This window comes from Saccopteryx leptura, chromosome 4 (assembly GCF_036850995.1).
Source record: "Saccopteryx leptura isolate mSacLep1 chromosome 4, mSacLep1_pri_phased_curated, whole genome shotgun sequence".
NCBI classification, from domain to species: Eukaryota; Metazoa; Chordata; class Mammalia; order Chiroptera; family Emballonuridae; genus Saccopteryx; species Saccopteryx leptura.
Genome location: NC_089506.1, coordinates 35,906,525 through 35,930,014, shown reverse-complemented (window position 1 = coordinate 35,930,014; position 23,490 = coordinate 35,906,525). Strand labels below are relative to the sequence as shown.

General features: G+C 49.6%; 1 protein-coding gene and 1 pseudogene across 1 annotated transcript; one reads left to right on the top strand and one right to left on the bottom strand.

Moving 5' to 3' along the window:
• The first annotated feature begins 2,708 nt into the window (after positions 1–2,708).
• On the top strand, positions 2,709–22,062 carry GRK1 (G protein-coupled receptor kinase 1). The gene is made up of 7 exons (XM_066380493.1): positions 2,709–3,862; positions 5,700–5,827; positions 8,284–8,441; positions 9,406–9,489; positions 15,792–15,916; positions 19,440–19,641; positions 20,941–22,062. Exons 1-7 carry the CDS (start codon positions 3,164–3,166, stop codon positions 21,237–21,239), a joined length of 1,695 nt encoding a protein of 564 aa, XP_066236590.1. The 5' UTR covers positions 2,709–3,163; the 3' UTR covers positions 21,240–22,062.
• LOC136402754 (protein LSM14 homolog A-like) lies at positions 9,499–15,780 on the bottom strand (annotated as a pseudogene).
• Positions 22,063–23,490: the final 1,428 nt, after the last annotated feature.

The following is a 23,490-nucleotide window of genomic DNA, read 5'->3' as shown; positions in this document are numbered from 1 at the left end:
GGGAACATACAAGAATCATAATTTATGCAATGAATGCATAAATAAGTGAAACAACAAATCGATGTTTCTCTCTCTCCCTTCCTCTCTTTCTCTAAAATTCAATCAATAAAAATTACATTAAAAGAAGGAATATTGGAGTGCTAGGAAGGAAGAAATAACATAAGTAATGTAAGTAAATAGGCTAACTAGGTGGTGGTACACTGGAGGCTCTGAGGACCCAGGTTTGAAACCTCACAGTTGCTGGCTTGAGCATGGAATCATAGACACGACCCCATGGCTACTGAATTGAGCCCAAAGTCACTGACTTAAACCCAAGGTCATTGGATTGAACAAGGGGTCACTGGCTTGGCTAGAGCACCCCAGTCAAGGCTTATATGAGAAACAAATCAATAAACGACTAAAGTGCCTGCAACTAGTGTTGATGTTTCTCACCTCTCTCTCAACCCAAGAAGAAGAAGAAGAAGAAGAAGGAGGAGGAGGAGGAGGAGGAGGAGGAGGAGGAGGAGGAGGAGGAGGAGAGGAGGAAATACTATGGTCTTTCCTTTTCTTCTTGAGTTTTCCCAACCATAGAACACTACTTAGCAATACAACTATTGGTATACACAGCAACCTGGGTGAATCTCCAGAGAATTATTCTGAGTGTAAAGAGCCAATCTCCAAAGGTTATGCACTATATGACTCTATTTATAGAAATTCTTGAAATGACAGACTTATAAAAATGGAGAACAGTTTAGTGGTTGCCAGGGGTCCAGGAGGGTGTGGAAGTGGGAATGAGGTGGGTGTGTCTATAAATGGGCAGCCGGAGGGGTCCTTGTGGTGCTGGAATAATCTGTGTGTTAACTGTCACAGGGTCAGCATCCTGGCCGTGATTTTGTGCTTTAGTTTGGGAAGACGTTGTTATTGGGAGAAACTGAGTGAAGCATACATTAGATCCTCTGGATCATTTCTTATGAATCTATAATTATTCTTAAATAAAATGTTTAATTTAAATAAGGAGAAAACCATAAGAGTTTGGGAAGCACTGCATACTTTACCCCTCTTAGAGAGTCAAGTTCACTATAAAATCTCTGAATAAGTCCCGTGATAGGAAACATAGTTTACTTTGTTTAACCAAATGCTTCTCCTTCCCCAGACTGTTGTTCGGCATAACCTGATGGGAGTTTTCCACAGAGCCGGCTTCTCTCACTGAGTCCCGATGGGCGGTGTGAACCCCAGCGGGAGCTTGTGAGAAAGCTGCCCCCAGCCGCTGAAACACAATCTTTATTTCGGCAAGATATCCAGGCGATTTGCCTGCCTGGTGCCATGGGGAAGCACTGACCCAGGACACACTACGGGAAATGCTACCAGGGGTCCCACATTTTATAACACACCACGGATACCACTGTTCCATTTGAATCCTGATCGGGTAGTCAGGACAAGGTTAACCCTTTGAGTCGTACAAATGTTCATGTAATGTCCCCGTACCTCCTGACCATCCAGATAACAAAAAATTTTATTTTAAAAGCATGTAAGGCAACATTAAGAAAAGGCAAATGTATGTTCTTCTTGTTTTTATAAGTTGGTTATCACACAAACATGATTTTAAGTTCATAAAACTGTAACTGGAACTAATTCCATTTTTTGAAAAAAAAACAACTCACTCCCAGGGGTCAGCAAGCATGAAATAAACTCACTACTCAAGGGGTTAAGCGATGGGCCTAAGGTTACCTGCTAATAAGTGGCCGGACTGGACCCACCGACCAGGCAGGGGGTTGGAGGCAGGGGACCAGAGCTGCACAGCCTGCAGGTGCTCATTTCCACATCCCCAGTTGCTGCAGAGGATCCCGCCTGTCCTGCACTCCCTGGCGGAATCTCACTGCCCTCCGAGACGTTCTTCTCCCACACAGAACAGATGGGTGGGCTGGGAGGACCCCGGCCTCTCTGGCTCGGGCATTGTGTGTTTCCGAAACCCTCATTTCCTCCCCTCTTTATACTATAACCAGCCTCCTACTCACTTCCTCGGCATTCTTTCCCCAACATTTGCTGAGCGCCCTCCGGGTACTAGAATAGACAGACAGGGCTGTAACCTCAGGAGGCTGACATTTGTATTGATCCTAGCATCCCGAGGTGTACCCCAGATGTGTCTCAGCCGAGTCCCAGTGTGTCCTAGGCATCCCTCAGAGGTGTTCCAGTTGTGCTTTAGGTGTGCCCCAGGAGTGCCCCAGGTGTGCCCCCTGCCTCTTCGTTCTCTCACGCACTCCCGCCTCTCTCTGTGCGGGGCCTCAGTCCTGGTGTACCAGGGGGTCTTCTGCTTCCCTGTCCTCACCTCACCCCAATGCTTCTCTTGCCATTCTGGCTTGGTGGGCAAACCCCAGGTGCGGGGAAGGAACTGATGCGGAGCTGACCTCTCAGCAAGTGCCGGGGTTACTTTAGGTCCTCGGGGCCAGCCAGCAGCATGACATGGGAACACAGCTGTCGCCCGTGTCAGATCAGGACAGACGTCAGTCCTCACACACTGATTGGGTGCTTGGGGCCAGTGGTCTCCCTGGTGGACACCCCAGGAAGCTGCTGACAGCGGTTTCTCTCTCTCTCTCTCTCTCATTCCTATTACAGCAGGTTTTCTTCAAGATAAAATAAGATAAAACTAAAATATGCCGGGGAAAGAAACCAGGCATCCTCATAAGTTAACATTTCTCCTGGAGCCCTCATCTACCTCCCTTCAGTGGCCTCGTGTCCCCTCAAGAAGACAAACGGGCGGTCTGTCTGGCTGCCTAGGGCACAGGACTGGACACTGAGTCCTGGGGCTTCAGCGAGGTGTGCCCAGGGGTCCTGGGCGTGTGAAGACAGAGACGGTGTCAGAGGAAGGAGCCCCACAGGCAGCCGTCTAATCCTTCTGGGAGCGGCTTAGGGGATTGTCTTTTTCTGGCACCTGCTGGCCGCCCCGCCCAGAGTGCGTCCTCCATAACCCTGGGCCGGGATTTAGCCTGAGCTGTGTCAGCTGGGCTTCCCCGGGGGCTCCTGGTGTGGCCCCGAGTCATCCCCGTACTGGCCGGGACGCCTACTGTCCCTCGAGCCAGGGACAGGCACAGGCCAAGGGCAGCGGATCAGGTCCTCTCTGGACATTGACATCGAGGGCCAACTCATGGCCCCCAGATAGCCTGAGCGGTGGGACGCGGGCGCCGGGATGGATTTCGGCTCCCTGGAGACGGTGGTGGCCAACTCTGCCTTCATTGCCGCCAGAGGCAGCTTCGATGGGAGCAGTGGACCGTCCTCCCGGGACAAGAAGTACCGATCCAAGCTCAAGCTGCCCCCACTCTCCAAGTGCGAGGCCCTCCGGGACAGCCTGGACCTGGAGTTCCGGAGCGTGTGCTCGGAGCAGCCCATTGGCAAGCAGCTTTTCCAGCAGTTCCTGAAGGCCGAGGAGAGACACGTGCCGGCCCTGGAGCTCTGGAAGGACATCGAGGATTACGACACGGCCGATGATGACCTGAGGCCGCAGAAGGCCCGGGCCATCCTGGCTGAGTACCTGGACCCCCAGGCCAAGCTCTTCTGCAGCTTCCTGGACGAAGGGACAGTGGGGAAGTTCCGGGAGGGGCCCGTGGTGATCGGGGACGGGCTCTTCCAGCCCCTCCTGCGGGCCACCCTGGACCACCTGGGCCAGGCCCCGTTCCAGGAGTACCTGGGCAGCCTGCACTTCCTGCGGTTCTTGCAGTGGAAGTGGCTGGAGGCCCAGCCCACCGGCGAGGACTGGTTCCTGGACTTCAGGGTGCTAGGGAAAGGGGGCTTCGGCGAGGTGTCGGCCTGCCAGATGAAGGCAACCGGCAAGATGTACGCGTGTAAGAAGCTGAACAAGAAGAGGCTGAAGAAGAGGAAGGGGTACCAGGTGGGCAGCACAACTGTGTGCAGTGGAGGGCAGCTCTTAGATCGGGCAGGTGGGCGGGTGGGTCAGCAGGCTGGGAGGGTGCCCCGTCCAGCTTCACGCGGTGCCCTCGCTGGCTGGCTCCCCTTACCACGTGGACGTCGAGCTCCTTTCATTGTGCAGCCGCCGGCTGGATTCTAGTCCATCCGAGTCCCCTTGACCTGAGTCAGCCCCGTGTCAGCACAGCAGCCGGGCCTGGCCGGAGCGGAGTGGCCAAAGGAGGCAGCGTGTGGCCGCTCGGTCCTCCTGGCCTGTGGCGCAGTTTGCCCAGCTGCTCTTAACTATCAGCCTCCTGCTCTGACACAAACGGGGTTTGCTCACGCCCCTCCTCAGAAAGCAGGCGTCGCATTTGTTGGTGTGGAAGATGCTCCACGTTCTGCGTCATCCTTGGTTTTCACGAACACCCCCAAACACGGTAGCAGTGTTGGGGGAGGCTATTGGGGGAGTGTTCTCCGATTCTGTACTCTGATTATCTGGGGCTTTCCCAGGCCCTGGCTTCTGCTGTGATGGAGAACACACAGGGAATATCTAGGCAGGGCCGCTGCTGCTCTTTTATGTGAGGCTGAGCCTGTCCGTGATGCTGGGTGCAGACTGTTCCCCAAGAGCTACTGTTCTCAGAGACAGGGGTGAACGGGAGCACAGGCAGGTGGCTCTGAGGGGTCTGCTCTCTTTAACTGGAATCAGACCCCATTTAGGCAGGATCAGCGAAAGCTGCTTAGTGTCTTAGGAGCTCATCTCTCAGCCACACATGATGACTGCACGGTCCTTCGGCCCTGGGCCGCTGCACGGCGCCGCTGTGCTCTGCACAAACGCAGCTCTTCGGGGTAAGCTGCGGCGTCACAGAGGACCTCCTGGGGCTCCTGGGTGGTGCTCTCCCTGTGGGACTTTGAGGGGGGGGGGAAGCAGCTATCCCTTCCTCTTGGCTATTTGCCCATAACTTTAATCCAGCAAATAGAGCTCTCCAGTCTCCTCTCCTGAGTTCACGACTGGCCTTGAACTGAATACAAAGTAAAATCAACCCCAAATCTTCTCATGCAGTGTGGATAGAAAGGGGCCACTCTCAACATCAAGAATTTCTCCTCCAGAAAGAGATTCTACTCTCCTTACCCAAACACAACTTCCAAAACATGTTAAATGGATATTATGAGGTTTTAAAATAAAGAGAAAATGAACAAGATGTGGGGTGGTTTGGGACCTCAGCTGTCCACTGCCCAGAGAGAGGTTCAGCCAGGAGGAATGGGGCTGAGATTTTGGCAGGATGATTGGTTAGATGTAAGGATGGATGGGAAGGAAAGTCAGCATTGAACAGGTAGTCGGGGGCCGTGCTGGAATTTTAGGGACTGGTTGGTTTGAGTCCCGCTTGCTGGAGGCTGCAGGAATCCTGATGTCCTCCATACCTGTGATTTTCAACCGCCGGTCTGCGGACTGGCCCACCAGACATTTCGTGTTGGTTCAAGAAAGTGTTAACCACCCTGTTGTATGAAGAGTATAGACCCAATGATCTTAGTCAAATTCGCTTATGCTCAGAGTGATTTCTGCCTTAGCGATCCCTGAAATAATTCTCCTATTTTCACCGGTCCCCAAGTATAAAAAGGTTGTAAACCACTGATCAGTGCATGACTAATTTGCATGTCTGATTTTAAGTTGTTCGCAATTCCTTTGTGCAAATCGCTTTTAAAATATAGTTGCAGCTCTGTTTCTGTGTTAGTAGAACGTGTTCTGGTTTGCAAAGCTTGGTGTTTTATGGCAATGCCACTTCCCCGCCTAAACCTGGGTACTTTTTTGACATCTTGCCTTTCAGGGAGCAATAGTAGAGAAGAAGATTCTAGCGAAAGTACACAGCAGGTTTATAGTCTCTCTGGCCTATGCGTTTGAAACCAAAACTGACCTCTGTCTGGTGATGACCATCATGAATGGAGGCGACTTAAGGTAAATGGGTTCCTCTCTTCCATGTGGGAGTGGGACTGGGAGGCTCAGTGGCTCAGCTTAGGGAGGGGACCTCTGGGGCCCAGCGGGCCTGCTTCCTACATGCAGAGAACACGGTGACATTTGAGGAAAATCCACATCAAAATCCATTCCTTTCTGTCTTCTGGTTGCTGATATTCAAAACGATGTGTCCTCAGTCTCGTGAAATGCAGGAATCCCATGGGGGTGGGGTGGGGACTATGGCTCTTTAGAAGACGGGTTTGTGTGCACTGGGCAAAGTTAGTGGGGTGAGCAGCACGTGGAGCTGTGGGTTGAGTGTTAGTTGGATAGATAAATAATAAAGGGGTAGGTGGTGGGACCTCATGGGAGTTAAGGGCCTTGTATTAAAAGACGAAGACCAGCTTCATCAATGATCCACTCTTGGGGATGATGGCAAGGATAAAAATGTAACACAGACAACTTTGGGAACCATGACTTTGGCTGCCACCTGGCAGAGAGAAGTGAGGTGGCAGCAATGTACAGTGTCTGGATTTACCAGGGATCTGAGGGGAAATCAGGTCACTGGCTGTCACAGGGGAAAGACCCACTCGCTAGCGGGGGCAGTCTGGCTGCTCTCGCTTCAGTGTGCTGATCCATGAAGTGGGCGTGAGAAATAAGACCGTGTTCAGAGGTTGTTGGGAGTAGGTTAATACAGTTAACACACTTAGAAGAGTGTCACAGTTGCTTACACAAACGTAGGAGTGGGGGCGTTGGGGTTGCTATTATTTGCATCCTCCCATCCACATAGTTTCATCTCCACTGAACTCCGCCAGGTAAGGTTTTTTTGGCCCCATTTTCCCAATGAGGATTCTGAGGGCTTGACTGAGTAGCAGAGGAGCAGAAGGGTGTAGGATGTGCAAATAGCATAACTTAGAGTAGAAATGATCATGAGACTATACTCCACTGCAGTGATTTTCAACCTTTTTCATCTCACGGCTAAACTAATTACTAAAATTCTGCAGCACACCAAAAAACTTTATTTTATTTTTTTGCTGACCTGACCCCCTCAACCTAAAAAATAAGTATAATTTTGATTCATTCACACCATTGGCTATTGTCATTTTCTTATTTGATAATCTAAGGAAAAAGAGGTCAGCATTTCTAACTAAATAGTCAAGTATTGCATGTTTTACAATTTTTTGTGGCACACTGGTTGAAAATCGCTGCTCTACTGCATTATACTGTATTATAGCACACTCTGCCATACTGTGCTACACCACACTCTACCACACAGCACCGTACTTACTATTCTATATTGTACTATACAATACCGCATTACACCATTCCATACTGTACCACATTGTACTATATTACACTATACTGTGCTGCATCATATTATACTTTACTATACTAAACTGCATTATACGGTATTACCCTATACTATAACTATACCATATTACACTACTTTATACTAATACTATAATACTACACTACAATACACTATAGTATATTACACTATCCTATACTTTACATTATATTATGTACTATATTAAACTATACTACACTGCAGTACACTATATTGTACTATACTGAGATATTAAACTACACTATGTTACACTGCGCTATACTAGACCACACTATACTATACTATACTAGACCACACTATACTATACTATACTAGACCACACCATACTATACTATACCACACTATACTAAACCATACTATACTATACTATACTATACTATACTATACTATACTATACTATACTATACTATACTATAAATGTAATATAAAAGCTGTTTATACTATTATGCCAGCTATCTTGTGCTCTGGCTGATTGGAGAGTTTTTTTATTGGCATTTTATTATTTTGGTCTACTTCTACTCTCCCTGGTTACTATCCAGTTAAGTACTTTATTTCCTTTTATTAGCTATGTCTTGTCCCTGTATAAAATGTGATAGTGGAAAACATGAGAAAGAACACTTAAGACCAGGGGAGGCTGGGGGAGGCCCCGCTGCAGGCCCACCTCGGAGTCCGCGTGCGTGGGCGGGTGCACGCACCCACGCGCCCACGTGACTGTAGTAACCAGTAACATTGAGGGTAGCTCAGGCTGCTCACGCAGACGTTCTCTGCTTCCTCTGCCCGCACGTGTTTGGGCGGCAATGGTGGAATGGCTCAGGGCCTCTGCAGGCCAGGGCTGGGGAGGCAGGAGAGAGGACTGCCCTTTGCTACCCCGTGTGTCCCCGTAACCCTTGTGGTGAAGGGTCTTGAAGGTGCTGGTACCGGCTGCGGGGGTCTTGACATTGCCACAGGCTCTGACCAAACACGGAGGCCCCCAGGTGGGCAGACACTTTGCTGACGTGGCACGGGGCTTCTGAGGCCCTCCCTGTTTTCCTGAGAGTTTACTTCCACCCAAACCGTGGTTACACGCTGGCAGTTGTGCCAGAGAAGCACAGGCCTCCGCACAGTCTGCCCCCAGGTACCACATCTACAATGTGGATGAGGAGAACCCTGGCTTCCAGGAGCCGCGAGCCGTCTTCTACACGGCCCAGATCATCAGCGGCCTGGAGCACCTGCACCAGCGGGGCATCGTCTACCGCGACCTCAAGCCCGAGAACGTGCTCCTGGACGACGAAGGTGAGGCGGCGTCCTCTCGCCTGGGCTCTCCTCCCGGCCTCCCCTGGCCTGGCTGGACTTTGTGGCCCCGTGGGTCACCTGGAGGGGGGTGGGCTGGTTTTGACAAACGCTTGTCACAGCTTTAAGTGGCAACAAGACACTTCAGTTTATTGTTTCTTGCGTCATTTTGCAACAGAATGATATTATCTCCAAATAGAGATTTTGGATGGACTTTGATGAAATTTGGGGCATCATGAGGCACTAGAGTTACAGGAAGTTAATTTCTCTAGCTTCTGAAACTATTGGTAAAGGATTAATATTTTATGGCCAAATTCTCACTCTCACTCTTTTCTTCTGTGTAAAGTCAAATTGGGATTCTTGCCAGAAAATAAACGGAGTTTTCAGCTTCCTTTATATCCTTTTACATTTCCCTCCCCTTCGGTCACCAACTCACACAAATGTTGGGCATTCTTTTTTTTTAAAAATTAATTTTAATGCAGTGACATTGATAAATCGGGGTACATATGTTCAGAGAAAACATCTCCAGATTATTTTGACATTTGATTATGTTGCATAATGTTGGGCATTCTTAAAGGCCATTGCTGCAGAGAGAGCTTGGGGAAGAGAAAGCAGAGGAGGAACCGGATCTTAGTAGACAGATGATGCTCCGAATTCAGGTTGCAGGCACTGATGGGACCCCTCAGTCCCTGTGTTGTCTGGCTGGGGCGCAGAGGCACCTGGATGCTGAGGTCTCCCCCCTCGCCCGAGTGTGCCTACGAGTATGTAAATGCACATGTGTGTGTGCACGTGTGAACAAGTGTGCTTGTAGGTGCATGCACACATCCATGAGTATTTGTGTGCACAGGTTTGTGTGCATTTGTGGGTATATGCAGAGGCTGGTTCGTGGCTCCTGTGGGCTCCAGAAACACCAGGCACCTTTGTTCTGTGGAGCTGCATATGACCTCAGCCCATGTTTGCTTTTCAGGCAATATCCGGATTTCTGACCTTGGGCTGGCCGTGGAACTGAAGGAAGGGCAGACCAAGACCAAGGGCTACGCAGGGACCCCAGGTAAGGGCCTGAGGGCAAGGGTGGGAGCGTGGTGAGGCCTTGGGGCCCTGGGGGTCTCTGTGACCCGGGGTGGGTGGCACAGTGAGTGCTGGGGCTCATAGGGAAACAGCTCCCTCATTCCTCAGACCAAAGAGCGAAACCAGAAGAACTGGCCTCTGCAGCAGGTACGCCCCTGCCGGGCGGCTCCTCCCCACCTGAAAAATCAGTGTTAGTGTTAACATGCAGTTGCGAAAAGTTCTGGATTTCTTGCTTTGTGTCACAGAATCCTCCCAATCCTTGTGCTTTGGGCTTTTCGGGGGTTTGCCTGTCACCACAGTGTCTGTTCTCATATGTGGCTCTATTTAGGGAAAAGTCTGTCCAATCTTGAATTTTCTGGATCCTCAGCCAAAATCTAAGAAGTTCCACTACTGGTATGAGTGGAAACATCACTCACCTATTTCAGGGTGTTTCAGATCATTAGGAGAAAGCCCCGGAAAACTCCAAAATGTAGGATTTGAAGTAGTTTGACCTCAGAGATATAGCCTGACCTTGTCTGTACTGAGTGTGAGGGCTCTGGTAGCCACCAGGGGGCCCCGTAGGCTTTGCTGTGGCCACCGAGCCACAGCCTTGAATAGAGTGAAGAAACTTTCCAGGTGGGCGGTTCCCTAGACTAGAACAGACAGGTGTGGCTCTGAGCATCTGGGCTCAGGCACAGGGTATGACCCTCCAAGAGCTGCAGCAGATGCTGAAGTTACGGTAACTTAGCTAGGCATCCAGCAAAGACACAGGTGCTGCCCTATGGATCCTTCTTCTTCAGCCCCTCTGCGCCGTACCGGCTCTAGGCTCAACCTAGAGCCAGAGCCTCTGAGTCTGCACTTGACTATAAACAGGGGACTAGCCTTGGCGAGCGCTGTGCCAGCCCGGTGGGGTGCACAGAAGAGATATAAGGTATGATCTCTGTCCACAATGAGTTTCCAGCCAGGAGGAGGAGATGAATCAACATATGGAAGAATTAGTAACTAGACTGAGGTAGTCTTTGCTGATTCATTCATTCGCTCATTCATTCATTCACTTATTTACACAACAAATATTTGTTGGCTCTTGCTTTGCCCGAGGTGCCACGTAAGACCCTAAGGATACAAAAAGATGGATGCATCATTTGAGACTGAGCTGGGTGGAACAGACTAGAAGGTACCGCTGAGTTATTTTTCACGGGAGATGACTGTGTCTCTGTGATCTGATTTGCCCGTCTCTTGGGCCCAGTTTTAATCTAGAAGTTGTGGTCTGTTGAACATACCTTTTCCATGAGTCTGAACATTCTGGACAATAATGTAATTTTCCTAAAAAGTAGAACTTACAAAGGTGTATTTGGGGCCAGGAGGTTTTTTGAATTTGATCCCTGTAACCTCTTTGGGGAAAAATGATTCTCCAGTCACATCAGCTGGGCCGGTGTTGCCACGCACATCACCCTCTTGGAAATTCACCACAAGCACAAGTATATTGAAGGACCAGGAAGAATCAGAAATAAAGGCACACAATTAGCTTTGCTTACTTTGGAATATCTAAAGTCATCCACCCACAGAAGCCCGTGCCCAACTTATAACACCTGCCCCTTGTCCCAGTAGTGACCTCAGAAACTGGCCTGTTTACCCTTCCCACATGCTGGTCTGACTTCTACACAGGAGGTAGTTAGGGAGTAGAGGTCCAAATCTTGCTGATCTTCAACACTGGAGCTCAGCACATGGCTCTAGTACCCCAAATATGGCATAGACTGGACATGGAAACAGAAGAGATAATGTGGGGCAACTGGCCTGCTTCTGGAAGTTGGACTCAACCAGACACAGATGTCTGACAAGTTCTTTCTTGCTTTGCTGAACATGGCATTTTCTATCTGAGAAGGAGGCATAAAGCACATGATTAGGAACACATAGAGTTAGACAGCACAGTACTTAGGCACATGGACCCAACATAGGGCTGCCCAGTTGGACTCCAGGCTCTAACACCATCTATCTCTGAGACCTTGGAGAAGTTGCTTACACTTCCTTACCTCTAAAAGGGTCGTAATTACCCCACCCAGGTAATATTGGAAGTGAGAAGACAATGGAAAAATGTCCTAAAAATAGGAGAGAAAATGATTTCTTACCTAGAATTTTATACCAAACCAAATGGTCAGTTAAGTATTAAGGCACAATAAAGGCAGTTTCAGATACAAAAGTTCTTAAAAACATTATAGAGCTTTACAACTATATAAAAAGAGTTATTGTTGCCTGAGAAACAGTATTTACTGTGTATACTAGTTGACTGACAAAATTTCCTATCATTTAGCACACTAATTAATTGATGAAATAAATTACCTCAAAAGAGATATTATAGGATTTCTAAAAAAAAAAAGCTCGCAAGAGCGACATAGGGCCAAAGACACACATATGTGCACACACACTCACTCACCCCTTCTGTGGCTTGAAGTGCAGTATCACGGCACTATCTGCAGGTAATTTTCAATAATTGCCAAGTACAATTTAGTGATAATACCTTCAGTGATGAAAATGTACTTGTGAGTGCCACTGAAATACTGCTTTTGCTTAACTATTCATAAGAAATTACTTAACCTTCTGCTATTTCAATACATTTAATGCTAATTTAGAAAGATAAGCTGTTCCTGCCAATATAATGGCACCATATCTTTGAAATTAAGGAGAAAAACTAACAAAAAAAATCCCAGTGCTGATGACAAATAGCGAATTCACAACTTCATTCTTTGTAAAGACTGAAACCAATTCTCAGGACCATGAAGAGCTAGAAATTCACCTGTTTTCAGAAGACTTGTTTGTAGATTATGCAGCTACTTTGTTGTCTTCCCTGTATTCAGAATCTGCAAGCTCCCTGCCCCCATGGCCTCCTCTGAATCCATCGCAAAATCCTCAAAGGTGGTGAAGGTACCACCTCTGCTGCCACCATGCCATCGGTCACCATGGAAACCAATAACTCCTCTGCCTCTGTGTCCTAGTTTGGACGAAGTTGGATTACAAATGTTTCTGCATTTGCTCTTCCTTCTTTGGCCCAGGTTGATCTCCACTCTCCATTATCAGCATAAGAAATACTATCAAGGAAGGATTTAGTTTTGTCATAATAGCAACTAAGTCCAAGTGGACCTTCATCTGCATTTCCTTCACTGTTTCCAGTACCAACTCCTGAGTCTCCTTTATCTTCACCATCTATAGATTTCTCACGTTTATCTTTTTCTTTTCTTTTCTTTTCTTTTTTTTTGTATTTTTGTAAGTTGGAAACGGAGAAAGTCAGACAGACTCCCGCATGCGCCCGACCGGGATCCACTTGGCACGCCCACCAGGGGGCGATGCTTTGCCCATCCGGGACGTCGCTCTGTTGCAACCAGAGCCATTCTAGCACCTGAGGCAGAGGCCACAGAGCCATCCTCAGCGCCCGGGCCAACTTTGCTCCAATGGAGCCTTGGCTGCAGGAGGGAACAAGAGAGAGAGAGAGAGGAAGGAGAGGGGGAGGGGTAGAGAAGCAGATGGGCGCTTCTCCTGTGTGCCCTGGCTGGGAATTGAACCCAGGACTCCTGCACGCCAGGCTGACACTCTACCACTGAGCCAACCGGCCAGGGCAGGTTTATCTTTTTCAATTCGTTTAATATGAAACTTCCTGTCAGTTTCCTCTTTGTGAAATTGTGCATTTGCTCTTTCAAAGTCAAAGTCCTTCTCAAACGTCATAGGACCATCTTATCTAATACCACATCTTCTCTGGTCACCTTGGTGACCCCCACGCCCTCTCCTTAGAGCTGAAAGGAGCGCCTAGAGTGACTTGTCTCTTGCTATCATTTCTGAGTCACTCATTTTTTGGTCCCGAAATGTTGTGTCATTCAGCTTGCCTGTGCGCTTGATTTGCTGTTGCTTTCTGGCCAGTAGATCATAAAGGCCTGGTTGATACAGGGCTCCTTCTCCCAACAGGTACCTGAGCAGGTACGCGGGCCAAGACAGGCTGTACTGTTTGCTCCATGGTAGGGGTTTTTCTCAAAGGCTCTAACTGAGGACTTGAAGACCTTGAGACAACTCTGTTTTTACAGATCTGGTATCCCGTGTAAAGGCAGAATCAACTGCACTACTTTGGGAGAGGGTGCTTCTATTTGATGTTTCTGTTCCAAAGGATGCCAAGGAGCTTCCAGCAACACAACACCACCAGATTGCTGCTGCACTTGTGAAGTTGGTCTGAACTGTATACCTTGACATCTTGCCAAAAGGTCCCTCGAAACCCAGTGACTGGAATGAATTAGTAGATTAACCTAGTGAAGGCTGAACGAAAGCTGGGTCCTGAGGCAATGAACACGGTGTTTATGGCAGCTCACAGACAGTGAGATCTTTAATATCATTTCTCCGGAACATAATGTATTCAGAGACTTCATCTCCAGATGGTATTGGACAATCTGTTGGTCTGTCTTCTGTACCAAAGGACCAAACTTTGGCGAGAGCTATAGTGGAGTTCTCGGTGTCAGTGGTGTAGAGGATGCTCTCGGAACAAACCTTCGCCTCGGAGATAAGGATGATCTTGCTGCGGATGTAAGAGGTGCCTCCACTCATGGCACCGCCACTGTGGCCACTTCCGGCCGCTATCAGAGAGGCAGGTCCCAGGCTGCGGTCACCGCCCTGCATGCCCACTCATTCCGTCGGCGCCTATAGCGCCCGCCTCAGGCCCAACATGGTGGTGGCACCTGCCCCCCTACTCTCCCTCAACCTACTGCCTGTCAGCCTCAGTGCTGTGGCCCTCAAGGAGCTACTTGACCAAAATAAGGGAGCCGACCAAAAAGTGGAGCTTCTTGGAAGGAGGACACAGAGAGAGACCAACAGTTTCAGGATGGCAGGGAGATTCTAGGCTGCTGGTTGCACACCAAACTCCATGTTAGAGCAGGTTAGATGGTTCCAGAAGACTTTCTGACAAGGATGAAATTGACGAAATATTTACTATATCAGCACAATATTAGAGCATTGTCAGAGAATTTAAGGTCAAATTGATAATAAGAACACAGAGAATAAAGCAAATGAAACGAAAGACCAGGTGCTCTGTCTTTAATCATGTCAGGAAGGAGCTATAACTGGGGCTTAGTTTTTGATTCGTGGGGAGGAGTGTGAGCTGAGTGCAGACCAGCCAGGTGATGTATCCGGAGAGGGAGGAGGAAGAAGAGTGTGCAGGGCAGTGGAGGGAAGAGGAACAGACCCTCAACTTCCAGAACGCGGATTCAACTGGGAAGTGCAAAACGAGCAATATGAGCATGTTATTTAAAGGTACGGATATTACTTCCAAAATGATCAGCTCAAAGAATCCTGAGACTGGCATGAGGTGAAGGAGGAGGGATCAGGAAGGGTTAGGACATTATTATTTTTAGGAACAGGTTCTGTAGAACTAGCTAATTCATTATGTACCTTGAATAATTTTGATACAAATGAAAACCAAGTTATAGGAAGCCCATTAGATGGAGTGATAGTGGGTTTAATTACCATACCAAAGGATAATACAGTGTTTCGAAGCTCTGATGCCTGGGTTTGAATCTTTCTCTGTTACGTACTATCTATGTTATCTTGACCAAATTAGCTCCCTAAGACTAGGGAGAAGTAATGGCACTTCTGGGTGTCAGGAGGATTAATGAGATTACTTTGTACTTTCACCTGCTGCACAGTAAGCATGGCATGGGAGTCAGCTGGAGTAAGTGCTACTGAAGGCTGCTGATATACGGACTCATCAGCGGAGAACAAGGCCTCCCTGAGTGCTGAGAGCCCAGCCTTGGTGACACCTGTGAGCAGCAGCCTCAAGTGTGACTCTTAGGACAGTACCCTCTCCCACTCCCTCTTTGGAATGTCTTGGCTTAAATCTGTCCTTTTGTTCCCTTTCAGGAAGTATTTTGTAGTGCCTGTCTCTGCAGCCCTTACAACCACACACGCTCATGGCCCTACAGGTCACACTGGTGCCTGAGAGGCAAGCAAGAACCAGCGCTCTGTCTGTCACGGTGCGCCTAAGGGGAGATGAGGCTTCACACCATGCGTATAGAGAAGTGGTTCTCAACCAGGGGCAATTTGCTCCTAGGAGACACTCAGCAACGTCTGGAGACATTTTGGTCTTCACAACTGGGGTGGGTGGAGGCTAGGGATGCTACTCAACACCCTGCAGTGTGCAGGACAGACCCTCCCCCCCAGGATTTTCTGTCCCAAGTGTCATAGTGACAGAACCCTGCACAATGTGCACACGGGAGCAATGGTTCTGTGCTCAGCACCTCGCGGCTGCGCCTGCGTCCACACTGTGCTCTTGCCCGGCAGGTTTCATGGCCCCAGAGCTCCTGCGGGGCGAGGAGTATGACTTTTCCGTGGATTACTTTGCCCTGGGAGTCACGCTGTATGAGATGATTGTGGCCAGAGGACCCTTCCGAGCTCGAGGAGAGAAGGTAGGAGGTGGCCTAGCCAGTGTCCCTGCAACTGTACTGGGGTTGACTCTCCTTATAGGGTGGGGTGTCATAGGAGCAGGTGTTGCTGCCGCTGACCTGGTGATCACCCTTCCTTGGGGGGAAGCTGCTTAAATCTTGAGCACTGGGCTTCTCGTGGTAAGTCTTTCATGGGCAGAAGAGGGGGGACACAGTGACTCTAGCTCATGCGCTCCCGACACCGAGGAGCAGTTCAGCCTCCCAACCCCGCCCCCACGAGCACTCAGCCCCCTCCCTGGCCCCGCTGCGCTGCCCGGTCCCTTGGACGGCCTTCGCGCTCTTCACTGCAGACGAATACTAAGAACCCCCTCCCAGGATGCTACGAGCCCACAGGCCCCGCTTCAGGCACCACACAGCAGCCTTTTTTAATGTCCTGGAGGAAAGTGGGCATGCCACGTGTGCCCTGACCCCTGGCCTCCCACGCTCCTTGTCCCTTTCCTGAGCGGTCTGCCCCAGGTGACTCCATAACCAGGAATGAGGAGGTCAGTGAGAAAGGTGGCATCTCCAGGGACCTGGTGTGAACAGCAGTCTTTAGACACAGCACCTCACCCACCCACTTCAGTCTTTAGGGGGTCACGCCCATCTCTTCCTTCTGCCTGGACTTCCTAGTGCAGGAGTCCCCAAACTACGGCCCGTGGGCCACATGCGGCCCCCTGAGGCCATTTATCCGGCCCCGCTGCACTTCCGGAAGGGGCACCTCTTTCATTGGTGGTCAGTGAGAGGAGCATAGTTCCCATTGAAATACTGGTCAGTTTGTTGATTTAAATTGACTTGTTTTTTATTTTATATATTGTATTTGTTCCCGTTTTGTTTTTTTACTTTAAAATAAGATATGTGCAGTGTGCATAGGGATTTGTTCATAGTTTTTTTTATAGTCTGGCCCGGCCCTCCAAGTCTGAGGGACAGTGAACTGGCCCACTGTGAAAAAAGTTCGGGAACCCCTGTCCTAGTGGGTCTCTCCCAGGCCTCAGTCCTGTTCCCTTATGACAGTTGTGGGAACAAACTAAGTTTCCAACCTTCTTCTTCTTCTTCTTCTTTTTTTTTTTCATGAGAGATACAGAGAGAGGAACAGATAGGGACAGACAGGCAGGAAGGGAGAGAGATGAGAAACATCAACTCGTAGTTGCGGCACCTTAGTTGTTCATCGATTGTTATCCTATATGTGCCTTGACTGGGGGACTCCAGACAAGCCAGTGACCCCTTGCTTAAGCCAGTGACCTTGGGCTTCAAGCCAGCGACCTTTGGGCTCAAGCCAGCGACCATGGGACCAAGTCTATGATCCTATGCTCAAGCCAGCGACCCTCCACTTAAGCTGGTGAGTCCATGATCAAACCTGATGAGCCTGCGCTAAAGCCAGTCACCTCGGGGTTTCGAACCTGGATCCTCTGCGTGCCAGCCTGATACTCTATTTACTGCATCACTACCTGGTCAGGCTAGGTCCCCAGTCTTCTAAGAGGAAAGACTTCTCACCTGACCTAACACACTGAGCCACTCTATGTCTCTGCAACTCCACCTTGTTTGTTTGTTTGTTTGTTTGTTTGTTTATTTTACAGAGACAGAGAGAGAGTCAGAGAGAGGGATAGACAGGGACAGACAGACAGGAACGGAGAGATGAGAAGCATCAATTATTAGTTTTTTCGTTGCGACACCTTAGTTGTTCATTGACTGCTTTCTCACATGTGCCTTGACCGTGGGCCTTCAGCAGACCGAGCAACCCATTGCTTGAGCCAGCGACCTTGGGTCCAAGCTGGTGAGCTTTGCTCAAACCAGATGAGCCCGCGCTCAAGCTGGAGACCTCGGGGTCTCGAACCTGGGTCCTTCCGCATCCCAGTCCGATGCTCTACCCGCTGCGCCACCGCCTGGTCAGGCTGCAACTCCACCTTGAACTCTAATAATCAATTCTTTCTCCTGACATTCAACAGCTCAGAAGAGCAAAACAAGACAAAATGGTGAGGGCTATGATAGAAGCTCCCAAGTCCCATCTCAGTGGTCTCGCTGACCCCACACCCCAAACAGAATCCCTATTTACCACGTGCTATCAGGCATGATGAGCTTTTAGGAGATATCCAAAGTGAACCAACCATGGTCCATCATTACCATAGAACTTAACTCCATAGCGACAGGAAGAGAGGAACCAAAATATAGCTTTAACACAAATGATCCTCAAACTTGTTACATTAACTGAAAGAAGCCAGACACAGAAGGGTAACTGGATGATTTCGTTTCTAGGAAATATCAGGAAAGGCATATCTAACCTATTGTGAGAGGAAACCGGTCAGTGTTTGCCTGAGAGGGAGGTGGGCGGCAGAGGGCACAGGGGACTTTTGGGGTGACGGTGGGGTGTCTCTGGAGATAGATTAAAGCCCTTCACTCAGGTCACAGAAGATGCAACTTTGTGTTGTGTAAATTATACTCCATAAAGCTGATTCAAAACAAGATGAAATAGAGGCACCCCCAGGTTTCTATCCAGTTAGGAGAGTGGTCCCCAATCCCTGGGCCACGGACCGGTACCGGTCCGTAGGCCATTTGGAACCGGTCCGCAGAGAAAGAATAAATAACTTACATTATTTCCATTTTATTTATATATATTTAAGTCTGAACGATGTTTTATTTTTATAAAATGACCAGATTCCCTCTGTTACATCCATCTAAGACAGGGGTCCCCAAACTTTTTACACAGGGGGCCAGTTCACTGTCCCTCAGACTGTTGGAGGGCCGGACTATAAAAAAAACTATGAACAAATCCCTATGCACACTGCACATATCTTACTTTAAAGTAAAAAAACAAAACGGGAACAAATACAATATATAAAATAAAAAACAAGTCAATTTAAATCAACAAACTGACCAGTATTTCAATGGGAACTATGCTCCTCTCACTGACCACCAATGAAAGAGGTGCCCCTTCCGGAAGTGCGGCGGGGGCCGGATAAATGACCTCAGGGGGCTGCATGTGGCCCGCGGGCCGTAGTTTGGGGACCCCTGATCTAAGACTCACTCTTGCTGCTTGTCTTGGTCACGTGATACATTTATCTGACCCACCCTAAAGGCCGGTCCGCAAAAATATTTTCTGACATTAAACCGGTCTGTGGCCCAAAAAAGGTTGGGGACCACTGAGTTAGAAGACCTCTGTACCAGCTCAGTTGGTTATAAAGTTGACTGTCTGTTTCTTGTTACTTTTCTATTCTTCAGTAGCTAAGGACTGGTTGTATATAATGAGCCATGGTGTCAACCCGAGTTTCCTAAGCTATGCTGCACCCCAACTTTGACCGGTACATTTCGGGTTTCACTTGAGATATTGGGCAGAAGGGGAGCATCTCTGCCCCGCTGTGAATGAGGGGAGGGCTTCTTTCTGAGAGGGGCACTAGCCCAGCCTGCGCACCAGCTAGGGCTGCCCAACCTCCTGCAGCCTGATGTGCCAGCTCCGGGGACGGCGACGCTGCTGGTCTCAGCAGGGGTTTAACGTGATGTGCGGCCCCCTGTGCAGGTGGAGAACAAGGAGCTCAAGCAGAGGATCCTTTCGGAGGCGGTCAAGTACTCGGACAAGTTCAGCCAGGCCAGCAAGGACTTCTGCGAGGCACTGCTGGAGAAGGACCCGGAGAAGCGCCTGGGTTTTAGAGACGGGACTTGTGATGGCCTCCGCGTCAATTCCCTCTTTAAAGACATTAATTGGAGGCAGCTGGAGGCTGGTACTGTCGGCATGCCTTTGGATATGGGCGGCTGTAGAGGGTGGGTCTGTTCGGTGACTCTTGCTTGCCCAGCCCAACCTGTTGGCATTGTCTAGGGCTAACTCCATGTCAGCAGAGCAGGAATGCCTGGTTGATGCTCCTTTGATAGCTACCCTCCTGCCCCCCCACTAAAGCCACCACCCTGTAGGACTCTGTTCATCACCCACGTACTCCTGAACTGGGTGTCAATGGATTAGGCCTTTTGAGAAGCCTGCCACAGTCTGAAAAAGGTTGGGTATAACATTCAGGGAATATGCTGATCTAAATCTGCTGTTTGGCATTTTCACACCCTGTTCTTTCATTGAGTCTATGATCAGGATTGCTCAAATTGTCTGCTTGGGAGAAATTTATTCATTCAACCAGTATTTTTTTTTATCAAGTGCCATGTTCAAGATCCTGTGTGCGTGTGCATGTGCATGTGTGTGCGTGTGTGCGTGCTTCTGTGCATTTGTCTGCAAGGGAGAAATCTAGGACACAGCCACACACCTAGAACTTACAGCCAGAATATGGAAACATGTGACTAGATACAGGAGCTCAAGGATGACAGAGCAGTGAGTCGTAGATGCCCCAGTGAGAGAAGTACTTTTGCAAGGAAGGGTCAGAGCCATGGAAGGGCCATGGCTCCTGGCTGATCTGAAGGTGGGCTTCATCAGGAGAGCTGTCGAGACCAGCCCAGGATGGGGGGAGGTCACACAGCTCTGAGAGATCAGAACCAGGGGCAGCCGGAGCCAGGAAGTTAGTCCTGAAGTCCCTGCAATGGTCTGGCAGCCCAGGGCCCATGAGCTGAGACGAGGGAGGGGGTGAGAGGTGGAGGAGGCAGGCTCAGTCTAGGACGGGGCTTGGGGGACTGAGGTTCTATATCTGGCGACTGAAGAATCACGGCTCCTGAGCAGACTAGAGAGAAAAGTCGGCTTTGGAGAGAAGAAGAGGCATGCTGGGTTCCAGGTGTCCAGCCTGCAGACAGCGATGCCTGGGGAGGCTGGCAGGGAGGCGTGTGTGTGGGGTCTGCAGTGAGGGTGGATGTGGCAGCATGAGGGGAGGCGACGATGAGGGGCACAAACACACTGTCCTTCCCGTTGGGCTCTACGAGGGATGCCCAGGCCCTCTCAGGTGTGCTGATTTCCTTGTGCGCGACCCTGACACTCCTCCACGAAGGCAGCAGCAATACCACAGCCCTCTCACCGAGGCGGAGGGTTCCTTGGCGCATGGCTGTGTTCTTCCGCTGTGTGTTTCATGTCTGTGTTCTCTGTCTTCCGACAGGGATGCTGATTCCCCCCTTCATCCCAGACTCCAGAACTGTCTACGCAAAGAACATCCAGGATGTGGGGGCCTTCTCTACCGTCAAAGGTGTGGTCTTTGATAAAGCGGATATGGATTTCTTCCAGGAGTTTTCCACCGGCAATTGCTCCATCCCCTGGCAGGAGGAGATGATCGAGACTGGAGTCTTCGGGGAGCTGAACGTGTGGCGTGCTGATGGGCAGATGCCCGATGACATGAAGGGCATCGCCAAGGAGGAGGCCGCTCCCTCCTCCAAGTCAGGAATGTGTCTGGTTTCCTAGGTGGGAGGAAAAGAGACCTCCCTCCGCAGCTGGCAGGGAAGAATAGGCCTTTGTGCGTCCGTGGAGCTCACCGGTGGTGACAGGCGGCTGCCGGGGCCAGGCCACTGGGGTGGCCAAGCTGCTCACAGCATGTCAGGAGGAAGGGGGCACAGAGCCACTAGACTTCCCAGCATGGGAGTCAGGAGCTCCAGCTTGTAAATAGTCCACTTCTTTAGCCCCGTTTCACTCAAAAGACACAACAATGGTTCCTGAATAGAGCGCCCCAACAATGCATCGCTGTCCGGGCTCTTGGGTAGACATGCATGTTGGCGGCAGCGTTGGGCAGCGGGGCACATGATTGCTCAGATGAGGTTTAGGTTTACAACTTTCAAAAGCCCGGTCCTCAGCAGAGGCCTTTTCTCAGTTGGTCCAGACGTTGGCAAACCATGGGCCTTGGGCTTCTGAACGCAGTGAGAGTGGCTTGGACTGTGGGCCTTGGCCTGATCCCCCTTCACACCCAGCTCCCATTCCTCCTGCCACTTGGTCACTGCCAGGACATGCCATCAGCTCCCCCTGTACCCTCAGGAGAAGAGTGGATCTTGACAATCAATGGCATTGGAGGGTTGCTGGCCAAAACTAGGACCCAACTACCTCCTGTTTGTTCTAGAGCCTATGTAGGAATGATGATCTGTCCCCTAAGCAGTTGTGTATGGTATAAATGATTGTTAGGTGTAGACTCTAGGATTTTAGAGACATTTCAAGTGCGTTCTTTTAGTTACCTTATGCACATGAAGACTAGCTTGAAAGCACTCTTGGACTGGTGAAATAAACCCTACCAGAATGATCCTTCTCTCCTGAGTGTGTGTGGTATTGTAGAGTCAGAGCATTCCTGGAAGCACCTTGGAGAAGGCTTTTTGGTCTGCAATCCAAAATTATCACCCGGTACATCTCCCTGGGCAGGCCCAAGATGAGGGATTTGGGGTTGAGGAATGATACTGAGCTGTTAACAGGCAGGACAAATTGCCTGGTTTTGTTTTCTAGAATAGTACATGCGAATTAGGTAATGGCCATAAATTTCACTTCATTATATTCTGGTGTAAGAAAGACTCATTTCTGATTTTCCTAAAACCATTTATTCTGCACTAGGTCTCCATGGCCCTGAGGGGTGATTTAAGCAACCTGAGCTGTGTGGGTGGAGGCCTGGCCCGCACCCCTTCTGGCCACCATCACCATGTGCCTGTCCGTGGCCCACGGTGCCTGATGGCCGAGGCCCTAGTTTTTGTTGCATCAGCTTCACTAGTGAGGGCATGTCTGCCCTATCGTATGGTTAGATGGCCAGATATAACACAGGCTAGCCCATTACATTTGAACTTCAGATAAACAACAAATAATTTTTTTAGTGTATATCTCAAATATTGCATAGGACATACACTACAACATTATTCATTGTTATTTGGCTAAATCTGGCATGCCTGTGACTTAACCTATAAACAAGTCGTTAGTCCTTTGAACTCGCAAGTCTGTTAGGGTATAATCACAAAAGCAACTAATCTGTGACTCCAGCTGTCTCATGGAGTCTGTTCAGGCCTGGATTTTTCCTATTTCTCACCCCCAACTCAAGTTGGCTCCACATAGTCACACATAGACAATTGAAACTCCTGTGGTCACTTTATTTTTAAAAAGCTTCTAACACGTAAAATTTCATGTAGAGAAAATAAGTCATGGATGCTCAGTGAACAACCACACTCGTTCACCCTGGGATACCCTGTTGGAGCAAGAAGCAGGACATTACTGGCACTCCACCAGCCCTGTGCCCCAATTCTGCATCCCAGAGGTGACCATACATCTTCCTGCAGCCACTGATTTCAGTAACAATGGTCTCAAGGCATTCACTTAAATGCCCTGTCCATCCATGTGATCACTGGGACTCTAGTCACTTCAAACTTCTTTCCCAGCTGAGATGGAGGGACGTTGCCCACCCTCCCCACTGAGCTCTTCTGCCCTGCTAGTCAGCCTCAGCTTCTGGGTGCTGGGGGGGGGAGGTGAGGATGGGGGCAGGAAGGTGAACAAGGCAGTTCTGAGCTGCCAGGCAGTGCTTACGGCCACTCTTCATGATAGTGCTTCTTCACGGGTCTTTGGAGGCCTCTTCTGTGGGCGTCTCTCAGGTGCAGTCCCCCTGAGCAGACACTCCGAAGGGTCTTGCTGTCCAGCAGTGTATGATGGTCCTCACTCCAGCTGTTTCCCCCACTCACTTGGCTCCAGGGGGGCTTGC

What these genes read in the sequence shown, in the direction of transcription:
- GRK1 (XM_066380493.1), top strand. Translation starts at nt 3,164, where the DNA reads ATGGATTTCGGCTCCCTGGAGACGGTGGTGGCCAACTCTGCCTTCATT. An exon ending in AGAAGAGGAAGGGGTACCAG is followed by an intron (nt 3,863 to 5,699) that starts GTGGGCAGCACA and finishes CTTGCCTTTCAG; the next exon opens with GGAGCAATAGTAGAGAAGAA. An exon ending in GGGCTACGCAGGGACCCCAG is followed by an intron (nt 9,490 to 15,791) that starts GTAAGGGCCTGA and finishes CTTGCCCGGCAG; the next exon opens with GTTTCATGGCCCCAGAGCTC.